The 13,834-nt window shown below is 40.1% G+C and overlaps 1 protein-coding gene across 13 annotated transcripts in view; it reads left to right on the top strand.

Annotated features, from left to right (window-relative positions):
• Positions 1-2,164: 2,164 nt before the first annotated feature.
• The window catches only part of RBM39 (RNA binding motif protein 39), a 267,063-nt gene continuing 255,393 nt past the window's right edge, over positions 2,165-13,834 (top strand). For 3 of the 13 annotated variants that reach the window (XR_003858117.1, XM_029611505.1, XM_029611508.1), the window contains exons 1-3: positions 4,272-4,442; positions 8,846-8,908; positions 10,706-10,755. Coding sequence is in view for 8 of the 13 variants with exons in the window: in XM_029611505.1 (XP_029467365.1) it covers positions 4,287-4,442; positions 8,846-8,908; positions 10,706-10,755 (269 nt within the window). In the remaining 5 variants the exon portion in view is untranslated. The other 10 variants (XM_029611517.1, XM_029611514.1, XM_029611511.1 and 7 more) reach the window with 9 other exon arrangements.

The following is a 13,834-nucleotide window of genomic DNA, read 5'->3' on the forward strand; positions in this document are numbered from 1 at the left end:
CGGCACGCACTGTGCGCATTTTAAAAAGTGCACAAGTACGTGCTTATCTCCCGGTATGTGCACAAATCAAAACTTTAAAAAAACAGGTGGGCATGGGTGTGGTCTGGGCGGAGCATGGGCAGGACATGGGCATTCTGGGAAGTTACTTTGAAATGTGCGCAAGCACTCACTGGGGTCCCCTACTGCGTAACTTTAATGCTGTTATGGACAGCATTTAAGTATTAAAATAAAATAAACTAGGTGAGTCAGCAGGGTTTTAAGGGTTGGGGTTAAAAGGGTAAAAGGGAGGCTAAACGGGGGAGGCAGGAAATCCGATCTGTTAACTGGGCGAACTTCGAGTGAACTGGGAAAAAGGGCTATTTGTCGGTGCTCGTATCTAATAAAATCCCTCCCACTTATACAGTAGAGCTGGCATTTGCATGCTCATCCATATAAAATTGTGCGCACATGTATGCGCGTACAGCCGATTTTATATCATATGCGCATATATGCGTATGTTATAAAATGGCTGCATCTCTGGGCGTGAGCCGGTATATGCAGGTATATGTACGCCCGTGCGGCTGTTTGAAAGTTACCGTCATAACTGATAGTTCCTACTCCTTGAAGTTTACAATCTAGTCAAGATAGAGACAAGACATACAAAAAAACCCAAAAACAAATAAGAAGTGTTAAACTAAGACAGCAAGGTCATGACTGAGGATTAAATTGAGGATACTAATGATCATCAAATATGACTTTATGGTCATTAACTATTTCCCATACCCTCAGATTTCCTCTTCCTCTCCTCTCCTCCATTGATACCTAAGATTCCCCAATCTTAAAACTCCCAAAAGGTCAAAATAAATAATACAGATACAAAGGGTGGAAAACTAATTATGCAAAATAAATTTAAATTAACAATACAAAAATTTTCAAATTTATACAAATGTGCCAAAGAATTGCATCTAAATGTGTTCATTTCATTTTTCAGACCTGTTGGAAGTGTAGCTCCTGAAAGGTAATCAAGAAATACATTGTTAGTCCAATAAAAAGGTATCACCTAATATATATATTTTTTGGTTTGGCAACCTTAAGGACAGATTTTAAATGCCCGGTGTGTGTAAATTCTGGCCTTTACACACACGTGGCCGGGCCTTATGTGCACCAGGCGAATCTTCCAAGAGGCCCGGCCACATGTGTAAAGGCCGGGCCTCTTGGCTGGGAAGCTGAAGTAAGTTGGCGGAAAAAGGTAAAAAAAAAAAATGTTAATTAGGGGTTGGGGAGGAGAGGGGAAGGAGAAGGATAGGGTAGGGGGTAGGCAAGTTCCTTCCCAGTCCACTCCTTAATTGAAGCAGACTGGGAGGGAACTGGGAAAGGCCGCGATGTGTCGCAGCACAAATACGGCACTAGTCCATCCCCCCCCTTGCGCACGCTGCCCTGGATTTTATAAGATGTGCGTGCTGGCGCGCGCATGTTATAAAATCACACATCCATGTGTGTGCGCCGGATAGCACACGGACATGGACGCGCATATTTTTTAAAAATCTACCCCTTAATTTCCAAACAGAACTTCAGAAACTTTGCTGTAGAATCTAACCCCGAGCTGCCGCAAGAAACATTAGGCTACGTCTACATTGGTAGAAGTAGCCTAATGAATTTATAATTATTTTGTCTGGATCCTATGCTTGTAATTTTTAGTTTTTAATTTTTATGTTATCTATACTTATATAATTGCTATATTTCAAAAGTGAATTTTGAATTTAATTTTAACTGCATGTATTAAGTTAATGAAAATTAATACGTGAAAATAATGAAATTCCTTTAATACATTTCAACAGAGAATTAAGTTATTCGCCCTCTTTAACAACATTTCCCTTTAATAGCTTTCAAATCGTTGCATGTGTCCCTGTAGGACAGAGATTCTCTTTCGTTTGCTGAAAATACATCTCTTTTCCTGCAGTTTCTATTAATTACTAAATAGTAAAATATGCATGAACAACTTGTAGCTCTAGAAAGCTGCTCATGGTAAGGGAGAAAGCTAAGTCAGGAGACGTGTCTACCATCACTTCCGGCGAAATAATTGCCACTATGCCGTAGTGACCAAAGTCTCGGAAGAGTTCACGTTCCCCTCCTCACGACGCACGTCGTTCACGTCACGTGCCCTGTTGCACGTCTTTCACGCGAGAGCCCTTGTGCCGTTGATCGGGTCACCCCGTTGTTGTATGCGAGAAGTGCTGGACGCCATTTCAGGGAGTTGCGAGTTTGAACAGAGCTGGAGATTTTCTTTTGGTAGCGCTGAGGTTCTGTTCTCCATCTGGCTTTCCTATTCGCTGAGCAAGGGCCGTTGCCAGTGCAGCGGGGTTTTTTTCTGGTAACGGAGGAATTCTTGTTTTCCAGATAGGCTCTGAGCCTCGGTAGGATACCCGGGGTAAAGAGGATCCGAAACTCAGGGAAGGCGTGCGGCCTGCACAGACAGATTCAGAAAGTAAACGCCTCGAGACCCAACCTCAGGTAACAAGGCGGCAGTAATTATACTAATAATGTTCAAAGTAGCGTAGATTACATCCGACTTTATGGTGAGAGATTAGTTGTAAATTGGCGTTGCCGACTCTGATAACAAGGCCTCGCGCTCAATTTTCTTACTACTGCAACCCGAAGGGAGGTAATTTAAGATGGTTATTCACTATTACCGATTCAGAAGTATAAAGTATTAAAGCTTTCCGAAGCTCCTCGGGATAAAAAAAAATAGTGCATTCAATATATTTTGTGGGACCAGCCTGAGCTGCTTCTAATCTAGAGCTTGCTCTGTGTGACGTCAGAAAGCCCTTCCTACGTCGGACTCGGGAGCTAATTTGTTTATTATTTGTGTGGCACACTGACCCAGACTGCCCTACATCAAATAGTTATTATGTATTTTAATCGTGTTGATTAAAATTTATGTAGTCTTACGGTGTGTAAGGAAATTAAGCCTAGTAGGTTGCTTCACATGCATAATGAAAGATGACTGGTTTAGGAGCGAAGTGATTTGTATATGGGCGAATATGAGATCCGATATATTTATCTCAACACTGCGCTTTGGGATGGCTAGATAGTATTTACTGGGTTTGCGTCATTGGTGCATTCTTTGGGGAAAAGAATACATAGAGATCAAGAGTGTAAAACCTGTATAGTGACACTCTTAATGTTGTTAAATGTGCATAATGGGTTTCTTTGAACACTCAATATTTTAACCTTGATTGAAGCATTCATTTTTAGTATTGTTTAGTTAACGAAATTCAACATTATCAAAACAATGACAGAGTAATAGGAGGAATGGTTATGTCTATTGCCAACAGTCCTAGTCTCCTTTTATGCATTTATAGGTGATAACATTGAAGCTAGAGGAGATGCACATGAATGCTAGACAAGGCAAAGAAAGTATGTGTGACATGGAGCTGGCTTGTTGCAAAGAAAAGTCTGTAAGGCAGAGAAATTAGTGTGTTAATTGATTTTCTTTGTTGTCATGAGGTATTAGGCCCCATCACAGTGTTCCAACTCTTAAAGTAACCTGGTTCCCTTTGACCTGTCAAATCAATTGATACAAGTGTTGGAAAACCAGAACTGGATCATATGTGAGGTTTTAACACTGTGGCTTCATTACAATAAGTCAATTACCATCATTTCTTTTGGGAACAATCTGAGCTCCTCCCTAAAATGAAGCTAGACAAGATTTCTAGCAGAAGAGACTAAAGTATATACCAGGAAATGAAAAATTCTAGGAAAAGTATTTTCTTTCTTATTTATAGAAATGTTATATTCGTTTTCTTCCTGCTAGACCAATCTTCACTTGTGGGATTTCTCTTCCACAGCTGATGGAGACAAAGGTCACACCTTTTATGATCTCACTCTGGGGAGGTGTGGTCTGAGACCATTGCCAGTAGTCTCTGTCTCCAGGAGCTGCGGACATGCAAGGATGATAGCTTCCAGAGCCTAGGTTTGGCCTCATGCTGGTTGAGCCTTGTTGCTCCTGGGACAATAACCCTTAGGGGTATGCTTGTCCCAGTGGGAGCATTTCTCGGCAAGGATGATAGCTCCCAGAGCCTAGGTTTGGCCTCATGCTGGTTGAGCCTTGTTGCCCCTGGGACAATAACCCTTAGGGTATGCTTGTTCCAGTGGGAGCATTTCTCAGAGGTCTGGCCATGGTTGAGGCTTCAGTGGATTATCCGTGTACCTTGAGGGATCTAAGGGTTCCCCATTTCTCAGGGGAATTAGAGAGTAAGGCCTTTCTAAAAAAAAAACAACCCAAAAACAACAAAAAAACCAGCAAGATGGCGCTCTCTCTTTTTCCTCCCTCGACGCATTCTTTCCCTGTTTTGCAAGTGCCTCTTGTTGAGGGGGTGGAGAAACAAAAAGAGAAGAAGAAAAGCAAAGGAAGAGGAAGTCTGGCCTACAGGAGCAACAGACAGTATGGGGCCCTTGAGCTGGTGAGTACCTGTTGCACTGTTGCAGGGAGGGAAGGCAGTAGTCTAGTGGTATGCCATTGTGGGAAGTCAGTGTCTTTACCAAAGCTGTGAGAATTTGCACTGGAACTCACATAAGCTCAGGGTAGTGGCAGTGGCACTGCTGGATTGACAATGAGGTTTTCATAAGAAGACCCTGTGCCCATGCAAAGGGGCAGGAAGTGTCTTGTATTTGGGGTCAAGCGAGTCTCAAATGTAGCTGGATCGTTTTGTGGTGTGTGGGGGACCTCAAAGTGACATCAACACCTTGCCTCAGCTTCCTAGGGAAGATCAGTTTAGGGCTGAATCACTGAATGAGCCTGGTGAGCCACCGTTTGCAGAGAAGAGCCCCATGATGGCAGGGGAACTGAACTCCTTCCCACTAGAGGTCATAGGGAACTGTTCAAATACAAGATCACCGCCCAGAGAGGCGAGGTAGACTCCTGGCAAGGGGGTCTCTTCCCCACGCTTCATTACGATAAGGCATATACAGCCATGCGAAGGCCTGTGGAACCTGTCATGCCTGAATCCCCAGACTGTAGCTATTGCCAAAAGGAGCAGTACCCAAGCAACTGAGGGAAGATTTGGAGCCTCCTATCTTTATCTGCATGTGTACTCAGGACTCCAGGGAAGCGCCTGGTCTGGACAGGAGTCAGTCCGGAGGTCTCTGGGTGCCTCACAGGAGGAAGGGGAGCGCAACCTGGAGGAGACAGACTCCATTTGTTTCAGAAAGAGGAGCTAGCGGCTTTCATTGCCAGTGTGGTATCAGATTTTAACCCTTAAAGTTCCCACTGAAGGGGACTGCATTCTATAGGGAATTAGGAAGCTACTGAAGACATTCCCTTTAGACAGTACCCTGAGGCATATGGTCCTTACTTGCAAGAGGGGCTTAAAGGGGATAGGATTTTAAGTAAGATCTACTCCTTGCTACTAGTGGAGAGAAATAGTCTCCTTAGAATCCCACGGGTCGATGCACTGTTCTCTGCAGTTAATGCAAGACCCAGTTCCCATAGATGGTCTCCATTTGTGGAAGCTATGTTGCTCTGGCAGTTTAGTGTTGTATTCAGTAGCTCCCAGAGAGCACAAACAGCTCGCCTGGAATTGGCCATAGCATTTCTGGTGGTTGATGTGTATGACCTTGTCAGAATGTCTTCTCAGGGCTGGCAGCCAAGAGAATTTTATGGCTGTGTAACTGGGCAGCAGACAATCAAGCATTGCCTTTACAAGTTGCCCTTCAAGGGGAACCTGCTTTTTGGAGAAGACCTGGCAAAGCTAGTGAAAGATCTGAGGGAATTAAAGCCCCAGAGGTTCCCAGAGATAGAACATGGTCAGGCTCACAGAGGTTTAGATTTCAGCATTCTTGGAACTGAGATAGATATAAGCCCGTGAGACACTAACCAGGCACATGGAGTAAGAATTGATACTTTTGGTGCGTGAGGAGAGTGAAGGCAGAGCTCCCGACAGAGTCTGGGACTACCTCCATATCCCTGGGCTCGTGGCATTCTCATTGGATCTGGTCCCATGTACAAGGGCACACATGTAGCTGCTTCAGCAGTCCCTGTTGTTGATCTTACTCTAGTTTTGAGAGCCATGGTCAGGCTGCCCTTCAAGCTGATAAAATAGGTGTCCATTAAGAACCTGTCTTTGAAGACGACTGTTTTAGTAATCTTTTCAGCCAGGTGCATACAGGAGGTGCATGTTTTCTGATGTAGGGACTCTTATTTGTTGGGGTTTTTTTTTTCCCCAGACTGTCACCTTTTTGTTCAGTCCCATCCTTGTCCAAGGTGATATCTGCTTTCCATGTAAACCAATCGGTCTCCTTTCCAGCCTTTAACAGCAATTGTCAGGGGAAAGATAAGAGCCTGCATCTACTGGACATGCTTCATATACTATTGAGATACTTGAAAGTGACAAATGTCTTTAGAAAGACAGAGGCTGCCTCCCAGGCCACCGTGGCCAGATGGATAAAGGAGCGATAACCTCAGCTTATCTACTAGCGGGCAGACAGGTACCGGTGGGCCCATTCTGCAAGGGCAAAAGCATTATCTTGGGTGGAGGCCTCTCTGGAAGAAATTTGTAAGGCGGCAACTTGGTGGTCATTGCATTCCCTTGCAAAATACTACAGGTTGGACATACAGACCAAGGCAAATTCTAGAATGTCTTTGGGGCAGGAATCATTAGGATAGTCTTGTCTTCCTCATGCCCCAGCAAGGAGTAGCTTTTGTAACTCCCGTAAGTGAAGACTGGTCTAGCAGGAAGAAAAGGAAGGTGAAATTATTCTTACCTGATAATTTTATTTTCTTGAGTCCTACTAGACCAATCCAGAGCCTGCCCGGTAATACAGGGGTGAGGGGGCAAACTTGCAAAGCGCATCCTTATTGTCCATGTTGTCCTCAATTTCCATTTTCTCTCATCTTACCTTTTGTCTTGGTCAGAATGGTCTTGTACTTCTTTTGGGGAATCATAATCTCAATTGGTGTTATTTTGGTTAGTCACAGTACTTTTTGACAGTAATTTATTGGCAGATGCCTCTGATCTCCCTTATACCACAGAGTGAGGTCATAAGAAGTGTGTCCTCTGTCTTTGTCATCTGTGAAGGAAGGAAATCTCATAAGTGAATACCAGTCTAGTAGGACTCAAGGAAAGAAAATCAAGTAAGATTAATTTAACCTTATTATAGTTGTAACTCCCTGATCAGAAAAATTCCTTTATACAGAGACATCTAAATTAAAGGAAAAAGTTTATAATGCGAATAAAAAAAACTAGTCAATTTGGAAAAGCTCACAGAAACAGGGAGGAGGGGGTGGACAGGCAAATTATTTTAAAGGGGGAAGAAAAAGAAACATTTAGCTGACATGCATATAATTAATTAAACCAGCCCTCCACCAGAGGTGATTAATTTCAGTCTTGGACTTCCCATCAATGAATCTCCGGAGTTGCATGGGATCAAAAAAGGTAAAAGATGCCCTTGCAAATATAATTAAATACTTTGCAGGATATAGATATAGATATAGATATATATATATATATATATATATATATTTTTTTTTTTATTTAATATTCTTTTCCTATCTCTGTCAATTGCTTTCTGTAAACAAGAGAGGTCTTCTGCTTCTCTGGAGTGTCTGCTAAAGTCAGGGTAAATCCTGACCTTAGCTGTATAGAACATTGAATCTTTACAAAAGAAGACTTTGAGATCCTAGTCCCTATCAGCCTCCAAGGCAAATATTAATAAGGCAGAACTAGTGATTCTCTTCCTGCAAGAAATGTGCTTATGTAGTAGAAAATCTATATCTCTCCTTAGTGAGGAAGACTAGATTCTTGATCCTGTAATTCTAAATTTCATATAGGCACATAGCATAATGTTAATGCAAGAAATTGCATTGTTATGAAAAGGCTGATTCTTTGATTCCAAAGGACCAACATCTCTCTATATATAAAAAAACAAGAAAAAAAGAAGTCAGAATGGAATGAAGATAGATGGACCCTGAAGTCTAGTTTGCCTGTTTTCTCTGTTTAGCAGACCCTATCCTTGGCTTTAGTCTAACATTCCATGTACTTGTCCTGTGTTTTGTTATATTCTATTGCTAGTTTTGTTCACTACCACCCTTTTCCAGGAAAACATACTTTATCTTGTTTGAATCTTCCCACTTCTAGAATCATACATGGTCCCTTGGTCTAAAATCTCACTTGGTTTGTAAAATATGACTCTTACGCATTATTTATATCTTTTTCTTTTGTGTTACTTTAGCCCTTATGTATTTCTGTGTTTCAGGCACATTGTAGGTTTGATACAGACATTAATATCATTTTGTTATTGATTTGGATGACCTATCTGTCTTGGCAGGGGTGGTGATGCAGCCTTCAGAATTGGACTCTTTATTTAAAATAAGGTCTCATAAATGATTTGTAGGTTGGTGGTATTTTCTCTGTATTGCTACTTATAACTTTCCAAGTACCTAGGATGTAATTTTATTATGAGCTTTTACATTGCTCTGGAAACACCTGTTTTTTTTTTCTTCTGATGATTTAAGAATGGAGGCATTGGTCCTCTGGCTGTTGATACTGGCTCCACCAGCCTGCAACTGTTATTACTCCTTTCCTGCTAGTCATGTTGGGGGGCAAAAGATATTGGTATACTGTGCCACTTTGAGCTCTGTTGCAAATTGTGTACCATGACTTTGGCAAATGTTGAGTAGGCACATCATGGGTTCTTTCAGTTGTTTATATAATATTGAGTTGTTGACACGAACATCTTAATTAGCAGACGTGAAAAAAATCTTGCCATGCCCTTAGCCCAGGACCCTACAAAACATTTTACACACTAGGATGATGAACAGTATAAATAAGGATACTAATATATTGGTTTTAATTTTTTTTTCATTCAGGTGTCTGAAAGAATGGCTGACGATATAGATATTGAAGCAATGCTTGAGGCTCCTTACAGGAAGGTGAGAAATGTGCCAATTAAGTTTTACGTTCAAAACTTAATTTAGCATTATTCATGAAACTACTGCTGAAATTGTATACTAACATCCCTGGAGCCCTCATTTTTTATTCTCTTTTGGAGAATATTACATATAACATGCAAAGTCATTTACTGTTGATGTAATTATTATGTGCAGTAGTTTCACTTCAGCGTGATGAATAAATGCCCATCTATCTCTCTTTGTAGACTTGCCTAACGATATCTCACCTCTACTCCCATGAATTCACCTTTGATTCCAGTGTGAACTGTCAATCATAAGGTAGTAATTGAGTGACGTATCGCTGTACCGTGGTCCCCTAGGTAAAAATGACTTTCCTAAGAATTGCCGAGCTCCAGTTTGGCATAGCAAAAAGGTGAATGCACTGGTTTGGGAAAGTGGCAGGGGTCCAAGAATAAAATGTACACCAGTCCATGTCGAGCAAACCTTTGTGGTTTAGTCTGCTCTTCTTAAGATGAGTGTGACTTTTTATGAATCTGCAAGACTGGTGTTGGTTAATATTTTAGGCAGCAATCAGCCATTGACAGTGAAAGTCTAGCAAAATTCTTGGATCCCTGAATAGAAATTTTTTTTTTTTGCAAGTAAAAGAGAGTATTACAGTCTGCAGCTTTATCTAAAATAATTGTCTTACTGTTTTTATAGAGGTTTTTTTTGTTTCATTAGGTTGTCACATGTTTATACCATGTCATGCTACCAAAACCTAGTTCAAATACAGTAGTTCCCTACAGTATTAGTTTTCCAGTCTCTTAATATAATAAATATACTGTCTTTTTTTTTTTTCACCATGGTGGTGAAAGTATTAACATGATGCATGTCTTAGCACTGGTTTCACTTAAGAATTATTACAACCTGAAATGTAGTAGTTGTGTTCATGGTGTAACAGGCATGATTTTAGTTAGTGCAATATATTGTTACACTTGTAGTACTTAACACAGCCAAAAGTCTGAAAGTTCATTGGATGACTTCTTTTAGATTTTAAGCTTGTTATGTATGCAATCGTTTAGCAAGTAGTATTTAGAAGTTTCATAGAATCTAAAAGAAATACTATCTTATAATGTTAAGATACTTGTGCCCTAGTTTAACATGGATATTTTCCATGTAAGCAGGTGTGGAGTAGGGAATGCTTAGGCTGGACTGGTGGATAATTGATGACTTTCTTGGGAGTCGACATTACTAAAGCAGTGTGAATCCCTGTTTGCTTCAGGGCGAGATGTGTGACAGAGGTGGCATCAAGCTCTTACAGTCCCAACCCTCCAACGAAAATGGGCGAAGATCTCAGGAATGGCATCCGTCACAGGAAATCGATAGTGGCTGGCTGCTAGCATGGCCACTTGGGGCTTAGGCAAACATATAGCCTTGGTACTAATCACAGGGACCATAGTACAAAACGAAAGCTTAAACTTGAAATATCCTTCATACTCCGATAAAATACACCATTTAACCACTTGAATGTTCTAAAGCTACAGGATAACTTACAATCTAAACCATGTAAGAAAATACCTGAAACTTGCATTTTTTAATAATGTGTAAACAGAATAATTTCTAGTAATATATAATTATATTAATAGATGACCATCTAAAAGTAAGCAGCAGAATGGTTAAACAACCTTTGTAATATTTTGTAATGTTTCACATAACTCTAAATAAGTAATTTAGTTTTTAAATTGTTTTGTATTTTCTCATTCCTGTTCCCTTTATCCTTTGACCACTTGAAATGTTTCCACTTCGTCCTTATGATGTTCTTCTATCAACCCTGCTTAGGATGAGAACAAGTTGAGCAGTGCCAATGGCCATGAAGAACGCAGCAAGAAGTAAGTGTGTATATTGCATATTTGCTTTCTTGGTTAGCTTGGAACAAACTAGCTTCTGCAATTTTTAAAATTTTGCATGAGCAACACAAGAAAAACATTTACTAAACTGTGCTAAAATTGCATGTTGACATGCTTTAGAGTGTGCGTTCAGTGATATTTGGAGTTTAATGAATACTTTATTAAAATGTAAATTATCATGCATGTTAAGGAAAAAAATGGAATTAAATTTCTAGAAATGTATATGTAGTAAAATTCCAAGCATATAATTGCATTAACTTAGATTTGCATGTTGAAATGGTCTGTTTTTTAAATCAGATTTGCCTGATGTGTGCTATTTTAATAAGCTCATTAATATGCACAATTTGTGTTTGCACAAGTTAGTGTTACTGAGCACTAGTTTACGCATCTAATGCTTTCAACACATTGAGAGTGCAGTTTAGTAAATAGGTCCTTTTATTTTTATTTAATCATTTTAATTACTCCCCTTTCGGTCAAAAAGATAAGTTGAGTCACAAAAAAATATTGCCCATAAAATGACCATAGAATGCTCCCATCCCAAATAATCCAAACCCCAAAAATAAAGTTGGTAGTAGTAATCAAAACTATCCCCCTACTGCCGAGTAAGCCTAAGCTCAATGATACAGCAAATAATAATAATAGACATCAAAACCCATAAGCAAGGACTTTAAACGTTTAGTTATTGATCCTCTTCCTTAGTTGGCATTTAAAATAAAAATACAATTAAAAATAATTGTGAAGATTTGATATTTTGGGACTGTTGTGTATGATAGCAAGTCTAATAGTTTTCCATTTTTAATATCATCCTTATGCTCTTTGCATGCAGGTTTTTAAAATTTAGCTGCATAGTTGGTTAGGTTTAAAATGACCAGTGGTCCATAAACTCCAGTTTTCTTCTAATTATGAAACAGCTGTCATGATATGGTAATCCAAAGCACAGTGAAAAACAACCATTATGGTCATTTATGAAAGAAATTTCATTGCCATCTCTAATTGCCATCAGCTATGGGTCACTTTTTTTTTTTTTTTTTTAATATAATTGCTTCATCCATCACTCTTTCTTTATAAGTTTGTCTAAATTTGTTTTATTTAAAAACATTTGTAGCCCACTTATAACAAGCCAGTCATGATAAACGGGTTACAATGCACAAATTAATACTGCTCAAACTCCTCTGGGCTCATTTGGTCTTAACCTTAGATTTGGAGATCAATATTCAAAGGAATTCTGCAAGTAAAGACTTTAGCCAACTTTTAAAAATTGTCTGGGCTGAGGCTGTGTATGATGGCAAAATGTTCCATTTATTTCCAGGGCATAATTTGTGGGAGAATGGCCTGGAATGGAGTGCTCCCACCACCACTTGAAAGTTCTGTCTCACTCTGAAAAGAATAGCAGAGTTCTTCAGCTCCGGCATCTTCCCTCAAGGCAGCCTGCAAGAAATAGGGAGGGGGTGAACCTGGAGAATAGCCACTCTACTTCCTAATCCAGCCCTTACCCCTCCTGTTTTCCTCATCCCAACCTCAGGAGGGGAGGGTGTGATCCTGAAGCAGATATTGCAGAGCAAGGAACAAAAAGGGGTTGAATCAACACAAGTTTGAAACTTCTGACCAGTAATGCCAAACATCAAGGCTTCAACCCTGGGGTTGGACATTAGATCACCAGGTCAGAAAGGAGGCGGCTAGAAAGAAAGGGCCTTATTCTCTCTACCTTCTTCCTCCCTGCCCTAGTGATCAGCCATCCTTCACATTGAGCAATGGTGGGTGACTGATGGCTGGGGATTGAGCATTGGTAGGGGCTGGAGATGGATTACCGGGGTGAGGAAGAGGGTGTTGATGTATGTGTGTTTGGGGAAGAGAGTATTCATATATAGCTCTGGCCCCATCCCCTTGTACAGGTCACACCTGGCACCGGTCTCTCTTCCCCTCTCTACTGTTCTATAATTCTTTCTTTTTTTGTGTACAAATTAAGCCCTGGCTATTTAGCTACTTTTTTTTTTTTGGTGAAGTATTTTTCTTCTGAAAATGGTGAGATCTGGTTCTGTTTGGCCAAAGAGAGTGCCCCTTTTTTTGGGATGGGAAGGCAAGGAAGGAGAATGAGTGGGAAGGATATTTGTGCAAGGTCCCTATAGAATGCTGAGACAGGATTTTACTGTACAAGAGAAGTTACTTCAAATTAGGCAGCTCCTTGCCTACACAGAAGAGAGACTGGAGAGAGGAAAAATAAGTATAACAAATATGAAGTATTAGTAAATATAAAATAAAGGGGGAGAAAACAATTTTTTTTGTCACATTTAGGTCCAACATAGACTACAGAACAGTGTACAACAAATCAAAAAACATTACAGCAGTAAATTAAAGTAAAAATCAAATTTAAGAACAGAAAAAAAAAGTAAAACATCCAGTTCATGTTAAGAATGTAGTAACTGCAATCAGCAAATCAGAAATTAACTTGCTCATGGTTGTTCGGATAATCATGCTTTATGCATCTTCCTAAAAGGGTCTTAAGCTGCTGTGGTATAGTATTCCAGATACCTGACCCTACACAAGAGAATGTCCTCTTTGAGGTATACTTCAATTTTTAATCCAACCAGGAGGATGAGGTTAGGTGCATCCAAATTAGAGATCCAAAAAATAGAAACAAGAACCAACCTGAAAAATAGTCAAAGCAAAAATAAAATCTAAGTTAAAAGAAACATCAGGACATGCTAGAGACGTAAAGTGCCTGGATGGAATAAACTGCTTCATGGAGCAATTGGTTCAGGAACCAACGAGAGAGGGAGATATTTTAGATCTAATTCTTGGTGGAACGCAGGATTTAGTGAGAGAGGTAATGGTGGTGGGCCACCTGGCAGTAGTGATCATAACATAATCAGATTTAATCTAGTGACTGGAAGGGGTTGATATGTAAATCTACAGTTCTAACACTAAATTTTCAAAAGGGAAACTTTGATCAAATGAGGAAAAACTGAAAGGTGCAGCTGCAAAAATTGTGTACAACAGGTGTGGACATTGTTTAAAGATACAATCTTAGAAGAGCAGTCCAGATGTATTCCAAGCATTAAGA

Source organism: Rhinatrema bivittatum, chromosome 8 (genome assembly GCF_901001135.1).
Source record: "Rhinatrema bivittatum chromosome 8, aRhiBiv1.1, whole genome shotgun sequence".
NCBI lineage: Eukaryota > Metazoa > Chordata > Amphibia > Gymnophiona > Rhinatrematidae > Rhinatrema > Rhinatrema bivittatum.